Source organism: Teleopsis dalmanni, chromosome X, assembly GCF_002237135.1.
Source record: "Teleopsis dalmanni isolate 2A chromosome X, ASM223713v2, whole genome shotgun sequence".
Classification (NCBI taxonomy): domain Eukaryota; kingdom Metazoa; phylum Arthropoda; class Insecta; order Diptera; family Diopsidae; genus Teleopsis; species Teleopsis dalmanni.
This window is the reverse complement of record NC_051848.1, coordinates 51240381-51264390: the sequence shown is the minus strand read 5'-3', so window position 1 is coordinate 51264390 and position 24010 is coordinate 51240381. Positions and strand designations below refer to the sequence as shown.

At 23.5% G+C, this 24010-nt stretch overlaps 1 protein-coding gene across 1 annotated transcript; it reads right to left on the bottom strand.

The window, feature by feature from the left end:
• Positions 1–13360: 13360 nt before the first annotated feature.
• Positions 13361–14450, bottom strand: LOC119690149. Its single transcript, XM_038105138.1, has 3 exons — positions 14324–14450; positions 14191–14263; positions 13361–14129 (listed from the first exon to the last, which is right to left on the bottom strand). The coding sequence occupies exons 2-3, from the start codon at positions 14209–14211 to the stop codon at positions 13392–13394; spliced, it is 759 nt and encodes a 252-aa protein (XP_037961066.1). The 5' UTR covers positions 14212–14263; positions 14324–14450; the 3' UTR covers positions 13361–13391.
• Positions 14451–24010: the final 9560 nt, after the last annotated feature.

Genomic DNA, 24010 nt, shown 5'->3' with positions numbered 1-24010 from the left:
TATTCTTTTAAAATATTATACTATAACATGCACATATTTTTTAATATTGATAAATAATTGATTTAAAGATATTTAAAAGTCATTTGACTTTTGTATTTATATAAGCTAATACATTAAGAACTTAAAGTCCATATTGTTTTGCCTCTTTCCTATTAAAAATTTTTATAAGTAGTTATATTAAAATATAAGTAAACTACAATTAAATATTTATATGAGTGTTTAGAGTATAACTAGAAGTTTCGAATTTATATATAATAAAATATATTAGTTTTTTGAAAGATTAAAATATGAAAATATTTTAAAAGATATGAATATTTTTTTAAAAGAATATATTAAGATGTTCATGTAAATTAAAATTACAATTTGGCAAAGGTGTCTGGGAATGCCATTAAAAATTTTAAATTGATAATGTTAAAATATATATTAATTTAAATGATAAAAGACATTTAAAAATCATTTAATAATTTTTGTAATGTAAGTCAACACATAAAAAACTTATAGTTTAAATTGCAATGCATATCAGCATTTTTAATATTCTTTTAAAATATTTTATTATAACATGCACATATTTTTTAATATTGATAAATAATTGATTTAAAGATATTTAAAAATCATTTGACTTTTGTATTTATATAAGCTAATACATTAAGAACTTACAGTCCATATTGTTTTGTCTCTTTCCTATTAAAAATTTTTATAAGTAGTTATATTAAAATATAAGTAAACTACAATTAAATTTTAAATGAGTGTTTAGAGTATACCTAGAAGTTTCGACTTTATATATAATAAAATATATTAGTTTTTTGAAAGATTAAAATATGAAAATATTTTAAAAGATATGAATATTTTTTTAAAAGAATATATTAAGATGTTCATGTAAATTAAAATTAAAATTTGGCAAAGGTGTCTGGGAATGCCATTAAAAATTTTAAATTGATAATGTTAAAATATATATTAATTTAAATGATAAAAGACATTTAAAAATCATTTAATAATTTTTGTAATGTTAGTCAACACATAAAAAACTTATAGTTTAAATTGCAATGCATATCAGCATTTTTAATATTCTTTTAAAATATTATACTATAACATGCACATATTTTTTAATATTGATAAATAATTGATTTAAAGATATTTAAAAGTCATTTGACTTTTGTATTTATATAAGCTAATACATTAAGAACTTAAAGTCCATATTGTTTTGCCTCTTTCCTATTAAAAATTTTTATAAGTAGTTATATTAAAATATAAGTAAACTACAATTAAATATTTATATGAGTGTTTAGAGTATAACTAGAAGTTTCGAATTTATATATAATAAAATATATTAGTTTTTTGAAAGATTAAAATATGAAAATATTTTAAAAGATATGAATATCTTTTTAAAAGAATATATTAAGATGTTCATGTAAATTAAAATTAAAATTTGGCAAAGGTGTCTGGGAATGCCATTAAAAATTTTAAATTGATAATGTTAAAATATATATTAATTTAAATGATAAAAGACATTTAAAAATCATTTAATAATTTTTGTAATGTAAGTCAACACATGAAAAACTTATAGTTTAAATTGCAATGCATATCAGCATTTTTAATATTCTTTTAAAATATTTTATTATAACATGCACATATTTTTTAATATTGATAAATAATTGATTTAAAGATATTTAAAAATCATTTGACTTTTGTATTTATATAAGCTAATACATTAAGAACTTACAGTCCATATTGTTTTGCCTCTTTCCTATTAAAAATTTTTATAAGTAGTTATATTAAAATATAAGTAAACTACAATTAAATATTTATATGAGTGTTTAGGCAATAGAAGTTTCGAATTTATATATAATAAAATATTTTAGTTTGTTGAAAGATTAAAATATGAAAAATTTTTAAAAGATATGAATATCTTTTTAAAAGAATATATTAAGATGTTCATGTAAATTAAAATTAAAATTTGTCAAAGGTGTCTGGGAATGCCATTAAAAATTTTAAATTGATAATGTTAAAATATATATTAATTTAAATGATAAAAGACATTTAAAAATCATTTAATAATTTTTGTAATATAAGTCAACACATAAAAAACTTATAGTTTAAATTGCAATGCATATCAGCATTTTTAATATTCTTTTAAAATATTATACTATACATGCACATATTTTTTAATATTGATAAATAATTGATTTAAAGATATTTAAAAATCATTTGACTTTTGTATTTATATAAGCTAATACATTAAGAACTTACAGTCCATATTGTTTTGCCTCTTTCCTATTAAAAATTTTTATAAGAAGTTATATTAAAATATAAGTAAAATACAATTAAATATTTATATGAGTGTTTAGACAATAATTAGAAGTTTCGAATTTATATATAATAAAATATATTAGTTTCTTGAAAGATTAAAATATGAAAATATCGTAAGGGATATGAATATCTTTTTAAAACATTATATTAAGATATTCATGTATATTAGAATTAAATTTTGACAAAGGTGTCTGAGAATGCCATTAAAAGTTTTGAATTGATAATGTAAAATATTTATTAATTTAAATGATAAAAATCATTTAAAAATCATTTGATAATTTTTGTAATGTAAGTCAATACATAAAATACTTATAGTTTAAATTGCAATCAATATCAGCATTTTTAATATTCTTTTAAAATATTTTATTATAATGTGCACATATTAATATTGATAAATAATTGATTTAAAGATATTTAAAAATCATTTGACTTTTGTATTTATATAAGCTAATACATTAAGAACTTACAGTCCATATTGTTTTGCCTCTTTCCTATTAAAAATTTTTATAAGTAGTTATATTAAAATATAAGTAAACTACAATTAAATATTTATATGAGTGTTTAGAGTATAACTAGAAGTTTCGAATTTATATATAATAAAATATATTAGTTTTTTGAAAGATTAAAATATGAAAATATTTTAAAAGATATGAATATTTTTTTAAAAGAATATATTAAGATGTTCATGTAAATTAAAATTTGTCAAAGGTGTCTGGGAATGCCATTAAAAATTTTAAATTGATAATGTTAAAATATATATTAATTTAAATGATAAAAGACATTTAAAAATCATTTAATAATTTTTGTAATGTTAGTCAACACATAAAAAACTTATAGTTTAAATTGTAATGCATATCAGCATTTTTAATATTCTTTTAAAATATTTTATTATAACATGCACATATTTTTTAATATTGATAAATAATTGATTTAAAGATATTTAAAAATCATTTGACTTTTGTATTTATATAAGCTAATACATTAAGAACTTACAGTCCATATTGTTTTGCCTCTTTCCTATTAAAATTTTTATAAGTAGTTATATTAAAATATAAGTAAACTACAATTAAATATTTATATGAGTGTTTAGACAATAATTAGAAGTTTCGAATTTATATATAATAAAATATATTAGTTTTTTGAAAGATTAAAATATGAAAATATTTTAAGGGATATGAATATCTTTTTAAAAGATTATATTAAGATGTTCATGTATATTAGAATTAAATTTTGTCAAAGGTGTCTGGGAATGCCATTAAAAGTTTTGAATTGATAATGTAAAATATTTATTAATTTAAATGATAAAAGTCATTTAAAAATCATTTGATAATTTTTGTAATGTAAGTCAATACATAAAATACTTATAGTTTAAATTGCAATCATATCAGCATTTTTAATATTCTTTTAAAATATTTTATTATAACATGCACATATTTTTTTTAAATATTGATAAATGATTGATTGAAAATATTGAGAATTCATTTGACTTTTGTATTTATATAAGCTAATACATTAAGAACTTACAGTCCATATTGTTTTGCCTCTTTCCTATTAAAAATTTTTATAAGTAGTTATATTAAAATATAAGTAAACTACAATTAAATATTTAGATGAGTGTTTAGAGTATAACTAGAAGTTTCGAATTTATATATAATAAAATATATTAGTTTTTTGAAAGATTAAAATATGAAAATATTTTAAAAGATATGAATATCTTTTTAAAAGAATATATTAAGATGTTCATGTAAATTAAAATTAAAATTTGGCAAAGGTGTCTGGGAATGCCATTAAAAATTTTAAATTGATAATGTTAAAATATATATTAATTTAAATGATAAAAGACATTTAAAAATCATTTAATAATTTTTGTAATGTTAGTCAACACATAAAAAACTTATAGTTTAAATTGCAATGCATATCAGCATTTTTAATATTCTTTTAAAATATTATACTATAACATGCACATATTTTTTAATATTGATAAATAATTGATTTAAAGATATTTAAAAGTCATTTGACTTTTGTATTTATATAAGCTAATACATTAAGAACTTAAAGTCCATATTGTTTTGCCTCTTTCCTATTAAAAATTTTTATAAGTAGTTATATTAAAATATAAGTAAACTACAATTAAATATTTATATGAGTGTTTAGAGTATAACTAGAAGTTTCGAATTTATATATAATAAAATATATTAGTTTTTTGAAAGATTAAAATATGAAAATATTTTAAAAGATATGAATATTTTTTTAAAAGAATATATTAAGATGTTCATGTAAATTAAAATTACAATTTGGCAAAGGTGTCTGGGAATGCCATTAAAAATTTTAAATTGATAATGTTAAAATATATATTAATTTAAATGATAAAAGACATTTAAAAATCATTTAATAATTTTTGTAATGTAAGTCAACACATAAAAAACTTATAGTTTAAATTGCAATGCATATCAGCATTTTTAATATTCTTTTAAAATATTTTATTATAACATGCACATATTTTTTAATATTGATAAATAATTGATTTAAAGATATTTAAAAATCATTTGACTTTTGTATTTATATAAGCTAATACATTAAGAACTTACAGTCCATATTGTTTTGTCTCTTTCCTATTAAAAATTTTTATAAGTAGTTATATTAAAATATAAGTAAACTACAATTAAATTTTAAATGAGTGTTTAGAGTATACCTAGAAGTTTCGACTTTATATATAATAAAATATATTAGTTTTTTGAAAGATTAAAATATGAAAATATTTTAAAAGATATGAATATTTTTTTAAAAGAATATATTAAGATGTTCATGTAAATTAAAATTAAAATTTGGCAAAGGTGTCTGGGAATGCCATTAAAAATTTTAAATTGATAATGTTAAAATATATATTAATTTAAATGATAAAAGACATTTAAAAATCATTTAATAATTTTTGTAATGTTAGTCAACACATAAAAAACTTATAGTTTAAATTGCAATGCATATCAGCATTTTTAATATTCTTTTAAAATATTATACTATAACATGCACATATTTTTTAATATTGATAAATAATTGATTTAAAGATATTTAAAAGTCATTTGACTTTTGTATTTATATAAGCTAATACATTAAGAACTTAAAGTCCATATTGTTTTGCCTCTTTCCTATTAAAAATTTTTATAAGTAGTTATATTAAAATATAAGTAAACTACAATTAAATATTTATATGAGTGTTTAGAGTATAACTAGAAGTTTCGAATTTATATATAATAAAATATATTAGTTTTTTGAAAGATTAAAATATGAAAATATTTTAAAAGATATGAATATCTTTTTAAAAGAATATATTAAGATGTTCATGTAAATTAAAATTAAAATTTGGCAAAGGTGTCTGGGAATGCCATTAAAAATTTTAAATTGATAATGTTAAAATATATATTAATTTAAATGATAAAAGACATTTAAAAATCATTTAATAATTTTTGTAATGTAAGTCAACACATGAAAAACTTATAGTTTAAATTGCAATGCATATCAGCATTTTTAATATTCTTTTAAAATATTTTATTATAACATGCACATATTTTTTAATATTGATAAATAATTGATTTAAAGATATTTAAAAATCATTTGACTTTTGTATTTATATAAGCTAATACATTAAGAACTTACAGTCCATATTGTTTTGCCTCTTTCCTATTAAAAATTTTTATAAGTAGTTATATTAAAATATAAGTAAACTACAATTAAATATTTATATGAGTGTTTAGGCAATAGAAGTTTCGAATTTATATATAATAAAATATTTTAGTTTGTTGAAAGATTAAAATATGAAAAATTTTTAAAAGATATGAATATCTTTTTAAAAGAATATATTAAGATGTTCATGTAAATTAAAATTAAAATTTGTCAAAGGTGTCTGGGAATGCCATTAAAAATTTTAAATTGATAATGTTAAAATATATATTAATTTAAATGATAAAAGACATTTAAAAATCATTTAATAATTTTTGTAATATAAGTCAACACATAAAAAACTTATAGTTTAAATTGCAATGCATATCAGCATTTTTAATATTCTTTTAAAATATTATACTATACATGCACATATTTTTTAATATTGATAAATAATTGATTTAAAGATATTTAAAAATCATTTGACTTTTGTATTTATATAAGCTAATACATTAAGAACTTACAGTCCATATTGTTTTGCCTCTTTCCTATTAAAAATTTTTATAAGAAGTTATATTAAAATATAAGTAAAATACAATTAAATATTTATATGAGTGTTTAGACAATAATTAGAAGTTTCGAATTTATATATAATAAAATATATTAGTTTCTTGAAAGATTAAAATATGAAAATATCGTAAGGGATATGAATATCTTTTTAAAACATTATATTAAGATATTCATGTATATTAGAATTAAATTTTGACAAAGGTGTCTGAGAATGCCATTAAAAGTTTTGAATTGATAATGTAAAATATTTATTAATTTAAATGATAAAAATCATTTAAAAATCATTTGATAATTTTTGTAATGTAAGTCAATACATAAAATACTTATAGTTTAAATTGCAATCAATATCAGCATTTTTAATATTCTTTTAAAATATTTTATTATAACATGCACATATTTTTTAATATTGATAAATAATTGATTTAAAGATATTTAAAAGTCATTTGACTTTTGTATTTATATAAGCTAATACATTAAGAACTTAAAGTCCATATTGTTTTGCCTCTTTCCTATTAAAAATTTTTATAAGTAGTTATATTAAAATATAAGTAAACTACAATTAAATATTTATATGAGTGTTTAGAGTATAACTAGAAGTTTCGAATTTATATATAATAAAATATATTAGTTTTTTGAAAGATTAAAATATGAAAATATTTTAAAAGATATGAATATTTTTTTAAAAGAATATATTAAGATGTTCATGTAAATTAAAATTACAATTTGGCAAAGGTGTCTGGGAATGCCATTAAAAATTTTAAATTGATAATGTTAAAATATATATTAATTTAAATGATAAAAGACATTTAAAAATCATTTAATAATTTTTGTAATGTAAGTCAACACATAAAAAACTTATAGTTTAAATTGCAATGCATATCAGCATTTTTAATATTCTTTTAAAATATTTTATTATAACATGCACATATTTTTTAATATTGATAAATAATTGATTTAAAGATATTTAAAAATCATTTGACTTTTGTATTTATATAAGCTAATACATTAAGAACTTACAGTCCATATTGTTTTGTCTCTTTCCTATTAAAAATTTTTATAAGTAGTTATATTAAAATATAAGTAAACTACAATTAAATTTTAAATGAGTGTTTAGAGTATACCTAGAAGTTTCGACTTTATATATAATAAAATATATTAGTTTTTTGAAAGATTAAAATATGAAAATATTTTAAAAGATATGAATATTTTTTTAAAAGAATATATTAAGATGTTCATGTAAATTAAAATTAAAATTTGGCAAAGGTGTCTGGGAATGCCATTAAAAATTTTAAATTGATAATGTTAAAATATATATTAATTTAAATGATAAAAGACATTTAAAAATCATTTAATAATTTTTGTAATGTTAGTCAACACATAAAAAACTTATAGTTTAAATTGCAATGCATATCAGCATTTTTAATATTCTTTTAAAATATTATACTATAACATGCACATATTTTTTAATATTGATAAATAATTGATTTAAAGATATTTAAAAGTCATTTGACTTTTGTATTTATATAAGCTAATACATTAAGAACTTAAAGTCCATATTGTTTTGCCTCTTTCCTATTAAAAATTTTTATAAGTAGTTATATTAAAATATAAGTAAACTACAATTAAATATTTATATGAGTGTTTAGAGTATAACTAGAAGTTTCGAATTTATATATAATAAAATATATTAGTTTTTTGAAAGATTAAAATATGAAAATATTTTAAAAGATATGAATATCTTTTTAAAAGAATATATTAAGATGTTCATGTAAATTAAAATTAAAATTTGGCAAAGGTGTCTGGGAATGCCATTAAAAATTTTAAATTGATAATGTTAAAATATATATTAATTTAAATGATAAAAGACATTTAAAAATCATTTAATAATTTTTGTAATGTAAGTCAACACATGAAAAACTTATAGTTTAAATTGCAATGCATATCAGCATTTTTAATATTCTTTTAAAATATTTTATTATAACATGCACATATTTTTTAATATTGATAAATAATTGATTTAAAGATATTTAAAAATCATTTGACTTTTGTATTTATATAAGCTAATACATTAAGAACTTACAGTCCATATTGTTTTGCCTCTTTCCTATTAAAAATTTTTATAAGTAGTTATATTAAAATATAAGTAAACTACAATTAAATATTTATATGAGTGTTTAGGCAATAGAAGTTTCGAATTTATATATAATAAAATATTTTAGTTTGTTGAAAGATTAAAATATGAAAAATTTTTAAAAGATATGAATATCTTTTTAAAAGAATATATTAAGATGTTCATGTAAATTAAAATTAAAATTTGTCAAAGGTGTCTGGGAATGCCATTAAAAATTTTAAATTGATAATGTTAAAATATATATTAATTTAAATGATAAAAGACATTTAAAAATCATTTAATAATTTTTGTAATATAAGTCAACACATAAAAAACTTATAGTTTAAATTGCAATGCATATCAGCATTTTTAATATTCTTTTAAAATATTATACTATACATGCACATATTTTTTAATATTGATAAATAATTGATTTAAAGATATTTAAAAATCATTTGACTTTTGTATTTATATAAGCTAATACATTAAGAACTTACAGTCCATATTGTTTTGCCTCTTTCCTATTAAAAATTTTTATAAGAAGTTATATTAAAATATAAGTAAAATACAATTAAATATTTATATGAGTGTTTAGACAATAATTAGAAGTTTCGAATTTATATATAATAAAATATATTAGTTTCTTGAAAGATTAAAATATGAAAATATCGTAAGGGATATGAATATCTTTTTAAAACATTATATTAAGATATTCATGTATATTAGAATTAAATTTTGACAAAGGTGTCTGAGAATGCCATTAAAAGTTTTGAATTGATAATGTAAAATATTTATTAATTTAAATGATAAAAATCATTTAAAAATCATTTGATAATTTTTGTAATGTAAGTCAATACATAAAATACTTATAGTTTAAATTGCAATCAATATCAGCATTTTTAATATTCTTTTAAAATATTTTATTATAATGTGCACATATTCATTTATTCAAATTTTTATAACGGTTTGCGGAAAAATGTCTAAAAATTTTGAATTATTAAATATTGACATATTTATTTTTTAAAAAATTATTTTACTAAATACATAAAAGGCTTAAAGTTCAACAATATGAACGCGTATTGGTATACTAAACATTTTTGTAAGATTATATTAATAATAATTAGTGAGAAGTATAATTTAATTTAACAACAGATTTTAAGACTGTATTAAAATATCATTTTACTATGTTCAACCAAATTGGGGTTTTAAGTGTTTTAAATATTCATTAAAAGTCATTAGATTATTTCATAATATACGTAAATATATAAAAGAACTAAACTTCACATTGCATTGCCTGTTAGCATAGTAAATATTTTTCAAAGATATTGTGTTAACATATATATAAAATATAAAGAAATTATGTCTGAGAATATGATTAAAAATATTTAACGAACGTAAAAACATTATGAATTGCGGATATACATAATAAATGTATTATTTAAATATTTTTTTAAGCTATTCATATAAACTAAAATTAATTTTTTTTAATGGTGTCTGGAAAAATATAAAATAAATCAATATATATAATAATAATATAATATAAATATAAATACTTATAATAATAAATACTGTTTAATTGATAAGCTGAATTATAAAAGGCTTAAAGTTCAAGTTTTATCTTGGCATTTTAAAGATAATTTAAATTCATTATGTTTAAATATAAATATAAAATACAATTACATTTTTATAAGAGTATCTAGGAATATAATTAAAAATATTAAATTTATAAATAATTAATTAATAATTAATTTAGTAATTAATCAAAGAAAGAATAAACCATACTGGAGTTACATTGCGTCTTTGCCTATTGTATATTCAATTAAAATGTTATACTAAATACACAAGTATTTACAATCAAATTATTAGAAGAATGTTTGAAAATAAGTACGAATTTTAAAATAATTTAACATTTTTGAAAAATTTTATAGTTATATCAAAAATAATATTAATCTCAAGAATTTATAACTTTGAATATGTTTTGTGAATGAACGATGTACTTTGCATTTTCAGTATAATTTTTTAAATTTCAGAGACAAATGATTGTAAATGATATCTAATAATCCATATAAATATTATAGATTCTGTGGCATAATTAACCACTTTAAAACATATAGTAAAACTTTTTTGTATATTATTTATCATAAATACTATATACTTTTATACTAAATTTTATTGCGCTACAATTAAAATTTTTTAATATAATTCGATATTTTTTGAATTGGTTAAATCTTTTACTTATTGAAGTTTCAATAACTTTAATTTAATTGAAAACGAAGTAATTTTTTAAGTACTTATAATTCAACTATATTTAATCAAATTAAAATTACGTTTGTCAATCATAGTTGATATCTAATATAGTAAACACAGATATTAATATTATTATTAATAATATTATAATATTATTTAATACTTGCTTAAATATCATAATGAAAACTAAGAAATTAATAAATATAATTAATATAAATAAATCACAAATTCAGAATCTAATATTATGTTTATAGTAAGATATCCATATATTTATATGATTGTAAAATACAAAATACATTGTCAAATATATTTTATTCCATCCAAACTTGTATAAATAAATAATCTTGTGCTAAACTTTAAATCTGTATTTTATTTATTAATTTTTATTTTTTTAGTGAGAAGGAATGCTTTAACCATCGTCAAACCGATTGTCGCATGAATGATGTGTCCGACCTATTCCCATTTTCCTGCAGGACTTCTCCCCCAGGACCGCATTCGCATTATTTCAGGGCGGATCCCATATAAGTTGGCGAACCATGCCATATGCTTCTCGTAAGACCTGTGTCGAGACTCCCACTCCTGATCCGAATTGAGAAGTTGTCAAATTCCTCTTCGTTTTAGATTAGTTTGCGTCTAGACCTTTCTTCTTTTCCCGTAGCAAAAGGGAAAATTATTATTTTCCTTATTTTTGACTGTAAAGTTACCTACATATTTTGCAAGTAGTGTTATTTTTCCATGCCATCTTTCGCAGTTGGAGAAAGTATGGGCAGCATTGTCCTCGACTGATCCGCCGTATATACAGTTGGGCTGCTTTGCTTTTTGCATTCCTTACAGATATTTTCGAAAATATCCATGACCACATAGAAACTCTGTGACAAAATAATCAATCTCGCCGAATTCTTATTTCTTAATAATTCAGAGTCAAGTATTGATATCAAAAGTTTATTTATAGTATAAGAAAAATTAGAACAGTTTAACAAAATATGTAAATTTTATTACGAACGTGCGGTTTACTCAAAAATCGTCATATACTTATTCATCATTTAATCTATATTTAAAAATGTGTGCCAATATCAGCGAATTACAATGAAATAAATATAATTATTTAATGCAAACTAAATGTACATGGTAAATTTATATCGCGAACTGATTTGCAAGGCAAGTACATGAACAACTAATATCTGTCTTTAAAGTATTGCCAAATCCTTATCTTTGTCTTTGATATGTATTAAGTGAAATATCATGCTGTCCTCCAAGATGCAGAAGAGGTCTGCCTCGTCAGTTTTTGACTGCATGAGCCCGAAAATAATGGAAATTTATTAGCGACAAATTGTTCTATTCGTTATGGGCAACAAACGGTAGGTTACTATTATGACAAGTATAATTTATTGCATAATTAGTGCTGTTATCACAGCTACGTTTTTGGATTTTTACCAATGGCCATTTGCCCCGCATTGGCATAACCTAAAAGAAAAGCAGTTCAAACATCGTATGTTATACGCATTTGACAGCATTGAAGATAAAGAATTCAAATTAAATGAAATGATAATTAAACTATTAAGTTTAAAAAAAAAATGCATTGTTGGAGAACCAAACCAAAACTCTTTGAAGAATTACTGTTCGTAGCAAGCTAAAGAGTTGTTATATGGAAACTAAAATCACTCTTACAATTATATTATACAAACGATTTAAATGAATGCGAAAACACTTTAAGATCCATTTACTTTAAATTAGTAGATTTTAGGTTCATTACTGTGAAGTATCGTATTCTTTCTTAAGATATGATGAATTTATTACATACGGTAATATATCCCGGTTGTGACTCTCTATGCCTCACCGATTCTATCAGTCAACAGTCGTTTAATTTTGCTGTTGTGTCTATTTTAAAGAATATGTAGACCGAACCCAGATTTCATAATGATCCTTTTTACTAGTCCCTTTAATTGTATTTTAACATTAAAATGTTTTTAACTAAATGTTTTCTGCTCTTCTCCGAAAAACTGTATATAGTTTCATTATCAAACATAACGAACATCATAGCTTTTCTAATTATTCTTGTGTTATTCTTGAATAAAAATGTTGCGACATAATCGTTTTAAAATTTAATGTCCCATATATTTGAAACGAATAGCATCGACTTTGGTTTCTTACATTTAGATAATAAGATAGTTTTAATAAATAATAAAAAGATAGTTTTGGTATTTTACACCCTTTTCTACGGTTGGCTTAATCTTTAAATGGTAGCCATTGAATATAAAACTTTAAACATATTCTTACTAATTGAGAATTCCGAATTTATTTAAGAATTCTTAAATTATTCGTCAAACCGTGTGTTTATGAATATTGTTTTTATAAATGATTAGTGATAAATATAAGCAGTTAGAGGTTAAATTAGTTGTTTATTATTATTCGAAATAAAATAATACATCATAATTTAGAATACATATTGAAAACATAATATATAGCGTTTTCAGAACTTAAAAAACTTTTATTATTATTCATATTAATTAACCTCGTCCTTCATGATGTCTTCATCTTCCTCAATGATGTCATTGGTGAACTCGACCTCTTTGACCCTATCAACTTCGTTCACATTTTCGTCCGCACATATATTGCAAATGTTCTTATAACCGGCATCATTTAAAACATCAATCCTTTTTTCTCCATCTGATTCGTATCGCTCTCCTTTATGCTCGTCCAAACTTGTATATTCATCATCATTCTCAGAATCACCGGTTAGATCCACAATCATATTATAATCCGATACAACCTGTTCTTCACCTAATTCGTATTGTTTAACATCTTCTTCTAAATTTATGCATGCAATATCATTTTTAGAAGCAGTGCTTACATCCACAATCATTTTAACCTCCGATATGATCTGGTGGCTATCTAATTCATCTTGCTTAATATCCTTGTCCAAACTTATACAAGCATTATCATTTTTCGAATCATCGGTTAAATCCACAATCATTTCGTCAATTAATATAATCTGCTGACCATGTTCGTTCAAATCAATGAAAAGGTCATCACTATCAGAGTCATCACTATTAATTAAAAGCTTACTTGACTCATCTGATTCATCAATAATCGACGCTGATTCCTCTGACGACTGGTCCTCTTTATCACTCGCCCTGTCACATAATGCTGTGAGTTCCGTAATAAGGCCCCTTATAGGCACGGTACGATTGCCGAAATATTCCTTTGAATCGAAAGGTTTATCATCGTTGTTATCTTTATCCTTAAATTTAAAATAATATTAATCAAATTTGTTTTTAACAAAAAAAGCAAAAGTCACGTACACCATCTTTCTTCGAATCCATTGTTTATTGTTCTTTTTATTTGATTGAAATATTTAAATAATATATTGTAGTTCTGCAATAACAATTAAATACAAGATAAATTTTTTATTGACGTTTATTGAATTTAAAATACCTATTTTCTTCGGTAGTAATCTTCGTATCGACTATTGAGAACAATTTCAAGTTAAACAACAATCTCGCAATATTTTCTGTTATTTCAATGATTAAAACTTAAAGAAATATACCAACCAATAAGAGAAGAAAATTGTTCGGAAATAAATAGATTTTTAGGTAATAATTATGGAGTTGCCATAACACAAAAATGCTTAAGAAGTTTTTTTAAGATATGATAAAAAGAAGTTAAAAGAAGTTAAAAGAAAAGGTTATTTTTATTGTATAATATTTTTTTATTTTGTATTGTATTTAATTATTCGTGAATAATTTTTTGAGACTGCATTTTTCATATTAATTATATTCACACATTATATTCCAAAATTATTCTATTATTGAAACGAAGCATTATATGAATTCTTCAAAATTGAAAAAACCAAAGTGGCCATAATTTTGTGTAAAAACTCCATTCACAATCATTTTCATATATCTTATTATAAGATCAATCATATTTTATATTTCATAGTTTAAGACTTATACTATGTTCAGACAGCCAAATTTCCGTAATTTCGTAAAAATGAAATTAAGTTAATTTCGAAAATGTTCATACTGCTCCCAAATTAAGGAAATCATATGTTTTTTGTTTACAAATTGAATGTTAATAATTATATGCTCCAAACACCATTTATATCTGCGAAATTTAATTTTTATAAGTATTATTATTATAACAATAAAAGATGGTATTCAGTAGTTATATTAGCTTTAGGGGATTTCAGGACTCTATTTTAAATTAATAACTGTTACAGTTTTTTCTCTGTATTCAAATTTGAGAATTTGTACTACCTTCAAAATATTTTCCCGGTTTTATTAAAGTCAACTGTCATTGACATTTATTTACAAAAAAAATTTCAGTTTTTCGTTATCTCAACTTTATTTTTTGTTTAAGATTTATCTTACGTATAGTTGCATTTGAAATGTTCCTTAATTTCAACCTTCGTTTCAACGAAATTATGGCCATTTTCCTTAATTTCATTCTAAGCTTAAAACTGAATTTTGTACGGAAAAAACAACTTAATTTCCTGAAACGAAGGTAAAATTAAGATTTTTGCGAAATTGAGGTGTGTCTGAACATAGTATTTGTTTCTTCATCTAATAATTTTATTATTATTAATGTTTTTTGAAATAACTGCAAAATTGTTAGATTGTTAGATTGTTGTGAATTATTTAACAATATTATTGTATATTTTATGTACTCAAACAAACGGTTCTAGTTCTTGCATTTTTTTATGGATTTTTGTATTTGCGGTCAAGAAAAGCAATTACTTATTATATTTTTTAATTTGGTTTTTTCTTCTCTTGTATGAAATAAAATGGTCAATTAAAAGTTTACTTTAGACGAACCAATTGCATAAAAGAATATTTTTTGTTTAATTTAAATCAAATTTTAACAACTTCTGTTTGTTTTTTTAATCGAAACATACTGTTGATAAAACTATAGACCTTTTCTTTTGTAAGCATACCACAAAAGAACAACTGCTTAGTTTAAAAATAACATACGGAACAACAACACTGCTGGCGTATTTAGACCAACCTTTTTGGTAATCGCTTAACTTATAAGCAGCTCAAATGGCATGGTTGTCAATACTAAAAATCCGTCCACTGTAAACGATTTTTGGAAGTACATACGAAATTTCCAGTTAACTGTCAACAAATGATATCGTTAATTATTCGTATTTCGTGTCGTAATTGTTCGTAACAAATATGTTACGTTTTCTATTTATTATTTTACTGTTAAAAGGCATGAAAATTCATAAGATGTTAAAAAAATATTCTTACAAATAATTACAAAGAATTATTATTGATTTTAAAAATTTTAACTTTAACTTTTATTGCGTATTTTGCATATGTAAGCCTAACAAAATCGCCATTTTGTTCAGAGTTGCCATCGAAAAGAGCGTTTATTTTATTTGTTCTTTTGCGACATGCTTACAAAAGAAAAGGCCTTATGTTAATTAAATTCTTTAAGTGGGGTGAAAAATAAAAAGTTGCTAAAGTTCAGTTTTAAGGGTATTAAACTCAATTTTAAAACAAAACAATTAAACAATCCTTCTAAAGTCCATGCAAAGTTTTAGTTTTTAAAACTTTAAATGCTTCTACCAAATTAAAGAAAACATTAAAAAATATCCAACTAAACAAGCAAAACGCAATTCCTTAATTTCTAATAAAAATACTATAAGCATTTACGTTGGCTCACAAGTGTGGCTTTTCTTTTTGCTCGTCCAAACTTGTATATATTCATCATCATTCTCAGAGTCATCAATTAGAGCCACAATTATATTATTATCCGATACAATCTGTTGCTCACCTGATTCATCTTGTTTAGCATCGTTTTCTAAATTTATGCATACATCATTACTTTTGAAAACTGTGGTTACATGCGCAATCATTTTAACCTCCGCTATAATCTGGTGGCCATTTAATACATCTTGCTTAATATCCTTATCTAAACTTTTACATGCACTATTATTTTTCGATTCAGCGGTTAGACTCACAATCAATTTGTCATTCGATACAAGTTATTGGTCATGTTCGTGCCAACCCATGATGGATCCTTCGCCATCCGAGTTATCCGAGTTGAATCGTCATCTGATTTGTCAGTCATATCGCCTTGATAAGAATGCAGGATTCGTTATTTTCTTAGTTGGTGATCACAATACTGAAACGGATTCTTTTGGAGATGCAACGGACTGCTTCTCTCACACCAACCCTTTCGCTATAATGCCATTTATGTTTTTTAAAAGTCCCTCTAAAATAGGTTTTCACAAAATGTTCTGAGCAACATGTTTTTTTATTAAATGTTTTTTGTTAAGTGGTTTCAACGAGTTTGTGTGAAACACCGTAAATAGAGTTAGAAACGAAGATGTCTGTTTTTCTGAAATTTTTAGTTTAGATGTATGTTTTTAGCTATTAATTTGGCTTATACTATAATGGCTTTGTAAATGTAAGAACTTAATAAAAACTGAAATACTCGTATATCATTTATTTTATTTTAGAATACTTTCTTTGCGCAATAATAATTGATCATATTACCAAATAATTTCATTTATAAAATTTTATGAGATTAAATTACAAATGTTTCAGTTATAACGGCAAGTTTAATGACGTAGCGATTACGAGTTTAATGACTTTTGACACAATGAAATGATTTTGTTTTCAATTTTATTTTTAACTCAATACAATTTAATGGGAATCAAAACGCTACATCTTTATATGCATTTTTAGCAGAAATAAGGAAGTCGTTTACGATTCAATAATTATTTTAATTCGCAAACATGATCGGACTTTGTCTTTTACATATGAACGTAAAGACCTCAACATTAGTAGTAATAAACCCGTGTTTGTGTCACAACTGTGACGTAACTTTTTTCGCACATGTACGCAAATATTTCATTTCACTTTAAAACCAATAACAAAAAGTATATACTGATTGTATACACACCTTAAATGTGTCTCGTAAGCATATTTTGTATGTATCTGACAGTCTTTTGATCGCAATTTAATACGTAAATCACTAAAGCGTGAATCAAAGATTTGCATAGGTGATAACGTCAACCGAAACGCGTTGCGGTTATAAGGTGGGAATTTTATGGCGTTAGGTTTATAGATTCCGTCAAGCAACTGATTATTTTGTAGTCACAAGTATTTATAAACTCACCGTATTTTAAGAATACAATGTCAGCATTATGTTCTCTCACATATAACGCAAACAAACATTTTAGTGGCAGTAGAGTTTCCTTTAATGTGTGTAACATCGGGTTTGAGGTAACTTCTTTGAAACCGTTACCACAATCTGATCATAAAAACCTTCCTTTTTAAACCTAAATTTATATTTTTTGAATATATATGTTTGAAATTTTCACTAGACTTATTAGTTTATAGATTTCCATGGTGGAATATCTCAATCTTATCACGTCTTGCCTTTTCAAAGTGATTATTTTTTTTCCTTCTTCCTTACAACTTTTGCATTTCTGGTTGAAAGAGATATTTCAGCATGGGTGTCTATGCTGGCAAGTGGCCAAACATAACTGTCATGAGTTTTGTCACTTTTAGTTTGTCTGTCTAGTAGAATTTTTGTTCTAGTATGGATTTCTTAAGGCCGATTGTAGGTTTTTCAGTTGTGGTCTGTAGTTTTTAGAAAATAATTTTGAACACCTTATTATAAAACCAATATTTGTTCCAATATTTGTTGTCTCTATTCATTGTCTAGATTGTTTTCGATATCTTTATATTCGTTGGTGACTCGGAATATAGATCAATGATAATGTGCACTGATTACTCACTGACCTCAGTTAAGTTTTGCACTAGCTTTAATTTAACACTATAACGGCACAGCGCGAAAATTGTTGTTCTACTGTCAAAGAAAATAGTAATCTGTTAATTTTGTAGATTGTTTCTTGATATCAATGCCTCGTTACCTAAAAAATGTTTGGTTTGGAAGAAATTAGATGACGTCGCAACATAAAAAGATTTCCTTATATCTTTTTGAACTAAAAACAGTCCGCATTCCATCTTAGAATTGACCGTGTAGATATATTAATCGATATTGGTTGTGTTAAATCCTGTTTTTCACTCATCTCACGATGACAACAACGTATGAGAGAATTTTTGGATTGTAATTTCAGTTCATGTGGTAGTGTAGTCAGAATGAAGTTATGCCCATTAGCGTGGCTTTCCCGGCGAATGCAAAGAGACAGAGTTACTCTTAATCTGTGATTTTTTATATAAGCATTATTTTACATTTAGGTACTCTAATACACGAATACAAAACTGTAGTTAAATTAGTTAAGTTAATATTATAGCTATGTAATATTAAGTCAGTCTAGTAAAGAACGTCATGCATGAAACATGGTGTCAGAAGTACGTGTAACGAAAACCAAAAATAACATGGTTAAAAGGCATGGAAGAATTGGAGGAAAATTTAAAATATAATAGGAAAGTTCCTTTCGGTCACTAGTACATATGCCCAGCCCCTTTCGATGGGTGTAAGGTGTAGTTTCTGCGAAAAACAAAATGATTTCGTAATAATATGTCTAGTAGCTGAAAATGGAAAAAATTATAACATAAAATTTCATATCATAGATACGAAATGTAATAACATTATTAGCTTACAAACTGCAATTTAGATACAAGTAGTGTTTCAGTGTTGGTCGGATATGTTTATAGAATTGGAAATCTAAAAATGTATGTAATGTAAACTTAAGTCTGATGCTGAACCAGTTATAGTATCTTCCAGAAAAATACTATTTGCTTTATTAAAGCCTTCAGAAAGTGATTTATTACCATTAGTTTATATAAAGGTAATTAGAAAAGTAGCTAATCCTACAGAATGGCTTGAAGCAATAGATTTAGTAAAATAAAGTTTTTGAATCTAAGTCAGTTGTATTCATTTTTTGTGGCTTCAATATGTAATTGGCAGAAAAACGAGCTGATAAAATAGCTAAAGCACTTGGACTAGCAGAATCAGCTGTGAAAACAATAAGCGATTGCTACGGTAGTTGGAAAGGCTGCTACTGTGTCAGATGTAAAAGAAATAACTTCTGGAAGAGATTTTCTGCTAGTAAAAATGGAATCCTAACTTTCTTTATGGATTAAAAAACAACTGTATGACCAAGTTCCACTAACTAAGAACATAATTCAGGTAAAAGCAAAGAAACGCCAACTGATATGGAGAACGAGAATGCTGATAAAAGACAATCAAAGTTTGAAGCGAGTCGAAGATGGTTGGAGCAATTTAAAGTACGCCAAAACTTTTATAATGTCAAAAATATCAGCTAGCGCTGATATTGTTGCAGATTGCTCCGATACTTTTGCAACTGCGAAATTTCCCGATACTTTAAAAGCCATTATTCGTAACAAAGGACGAGACTACTTAAGTTTGCTTCCGTTGCTTGTTTTATTTTCTTCAGACTTCGTTAAATAGAAAAAAGAGACTAAAATTCAATTAACTGCTAATCATGATGACGAGACTATCTGTCCCTCATGACGTCAAACAAAACAGTGTTGCTCAATAATAAGCATTAGTACTTTCAACTTTCATGAGCAAATGTGTAAGAAGTATTAAAATAATAACAACAGTATAAAACTAAAATATGAGATTTGACTGTTTGCATGACCAAAAAACTGCTGATTGTTGATAAATTCAAATAAAATTGTATATTATTATAAATGCCAATCTATTTATAATATTTCTTAAGGTAAAGAAAATAAATGAAATTCTGATATTTTTGTGATATCTACTCTATCTACTATTTTATATTATTTATTATAGTACGGCCATAAAAAACTTAATTATTTATATAGAATCTATTTAATTAAATTATAATGGAAATGATTTGTATTTTAAATTTTTAGTGTTTTTTTTTATTGTTACGAACATCTTATCAAAGAATTTCATTCATGAAAAAATAAATGTAAAATAAAATGAAATTCCTGCTTGCAAAAACCCCAAAGCTTGCATAAACTTATCGGACACATTGCATCGGATCATACCATGTGGGGACCACACCAGATCAATTAGCGGAGATTGCAAATAGTTTTAATGTCGTAGCAGTATCAATACTGATAATATGGTATTTCAAAAAAAAATTTCCACAATATGAATACTTTAGTTTCATTTACCCCTTTTCTGGTATTGATAATCACATATGCTGATCCGTGAGTCTGATCTCAATTTTATTGTTAAACTATTTCAAAATTGGAGCGAGGCATAAACATTGATTTTATTTTAATTACTTTTTCAATTGACGCACATCGTTTTCCATGCGATTATTTGTACTATTTTATAAGAAATATATTATGAATAAGACTAAAAGTACGGGTATAGTATATTAAACAAACTTAATGTGTGGTACTTTTATGTATTCTGATTAGTTTGTTTTAAGAATTTTGCAAACAAACTATTTAATCAACAGACAGAAAAATTGTGCCTTACCACTTCGTCGTTGAAAAGTAATTTTTAGAATAATAAATTTGTCAAAATGTAACATGATATAAACTCATATCAGCTTTTACCTTAATCTCTACAAAATATCTTAGGTAAAATATATACGTATAGTAACATATATGATCATATTTCCAAAATTGAATAGAACCTTTTATAAAAAAATTGATTTCAGGCTAATTTATCAATGATACGGTACATAAACTGAAGCATGGATTTAAAATCTTCCACGAAAGCTCTATCGATTATATAACTTAACACTCGAGGGCTCTTGAATCCGGTCACTGCGCTTAATTTCATTAACGGCAGAATCATGCGATATTATTCATCACCTGATTGCTGCCAAACGGGACATCAACTTGTTTTTGTGGTAGAGTCCTGTTTGGCTTTGGTAGCTCTCAACTCCACGAAAATATGGTCCTTCACTTTTTACAATTTGTTTTAAATATGTATATTATTAATTTATATGCTAAGTCAATAATTTCACCTAAAAAAGTTAGCATACCGATTATGTTTTTTTTTAATCATCCTGTGCCTGTACCTATCTACTCCGTTGAAAAAAGTAAATATTTTATTGTGCAAACTTAATAAAGCTCCAGTGCCTTGTCATTAATGTAACTCCATTGACTTGTGCTGCCGATATCTTTAAATATTGGATATGGTCGACGGGGATAAGAGTTACATGGTCCATTCGATCAGTCCAATTTTTGACTATTTTTTGCAATACAGCCAATGGTGGCTTATGACAATAGTGGTATGACCATTGACTTCCCATGTTTCTTGATTTGACAAACATTTATTCTGCGTTGCCAACTAAGCGAACTATTGTTAGTATCCTCGTATTATTATTTCAACTAAATTTGTTTTCAAAAATCAAATCAATATAGGTCATTGTGTTAGGAAGTGAGTATAGGATGAGTGATTTATGATCACACGATGCACTATTTAGCTAAGATATTAGTGGAGCATTGATTATTGATAATAGTCTATTACTTTTTAGAATTTTTTGAAATGGCTAACTAGGTATAAGGAAATGAATTATAATTTTTTTAGTATGCTGAATTTAATTACAGGACAGTCACACACTAATAACATTGACTAACGTTGACGTTGACGACTAAGTAGTCCTAATGACGTCGTTACTCCAGAAGACGAACTTCATTCAAATGAAAAGTACAAACTAGTTCTGAATTATCGTAAACTATATGACCATCACCCTGAACCATGATTTGTAAGAGATAGCAGGTTCATTTATTATACGTATATTAAACTAACATATAGGGTATTTTCAAGAGGAACACTAGAAACGTAGTAAAACGTTGATCTCTAAATATTTAAAGGCAGTAAAATAAAATTATACTCACGATACCTAGCGATTGATGAAATATGACCTCATAAATGTGTAGAATGTGTAACGTATCATACACATAGTTTATCTTCAAAAGAAGAAAACCATTGAAGGGACGTATTTTATAATGTTAATAGCATCATTGAAGTATGAAATACGATTAACGAAATGTTCGTTCATATTTTAACTATGGCCAAATTAAACGAAGTGCATTCGTATTGCGTCTAACATGTAAGGTGTTTTTATTATCTGAAATGTACCCAGTCTAATAAAAATATCTACTACTTAACCGTTACCGTCTAAAGGCTGGCTCGAAGAAGAATTTTTTGAAATAAAAAGAGAACTCAAATTTCAAGATTTCAAAAAAGTGTTCTATAAGAAGAAAATGCTAGAAAGGAAATGGAACGATTGTATTAAATGATTTGAATCGATTGTTTTTATTGTATGTAATGATTGGAAAATACTATATTTTTATATGTAAGAAATAAAATACATATTGTGCTGTTTATTTGTGAATTATATTTCACAATAATGTATATTTGTAAAACAAATATATAATACGTTGAATCACATATTAAGCGATTGATATCATTAATAAAATATATATAGGTATAAATAACACAAAAAATTTTATAAAAACGTTATAAATTAATCATTGTGTACCAGCTAGTACAAGTCCAAAATCTCTGACGCATTTCCTTTCCATTCAGGGCTTTATATATATATATATGAATACATTTGTATAAATAATATTCATATACTTTACTTTAATGAATGAATTCGTATTATTTCTACTGCCACATAAAATTAATTCAATTTTTAGTATGTGTTTTTGTTTTATGCTAATTAAATAATTTCTAAAAAAGCCTCAAAAACTCATAAAAATTTAAATATGTATGTATGTTTCTATCGGTAATTCTTCATTTATACATATATATATTGAATTTGCTCTATATACGAACTAGTAAACAATTTTGCTTTTATAGTGTTTGTAAAATAAGTTGGAATTAATTTTAATTTTTTATTATATCTCATTTTTGTTAAAAATGAACTATTATTGATTTTGATCTTATATTGTATATGTTAATATGTATATTAGGACTTTTTATACAGATCAAAATAACTATATTTTTCTCAAAACAGAATATTAACATATTCACAATATATATAGTTCGAATTAATATACAATATATGTTGAAACTTAAACATTTAAAAGTTTATTTTAAAAGATATTATGTAGTTAACAAGTACAGAATAATATAAATTCTCAGACTGCAATTAGCGATTGAAGAAACTGATTGTATTCCTTTTATAAAGTTTGATATAAGACAGCCTTTTGTTTTCTTTTTTATTTACAATCA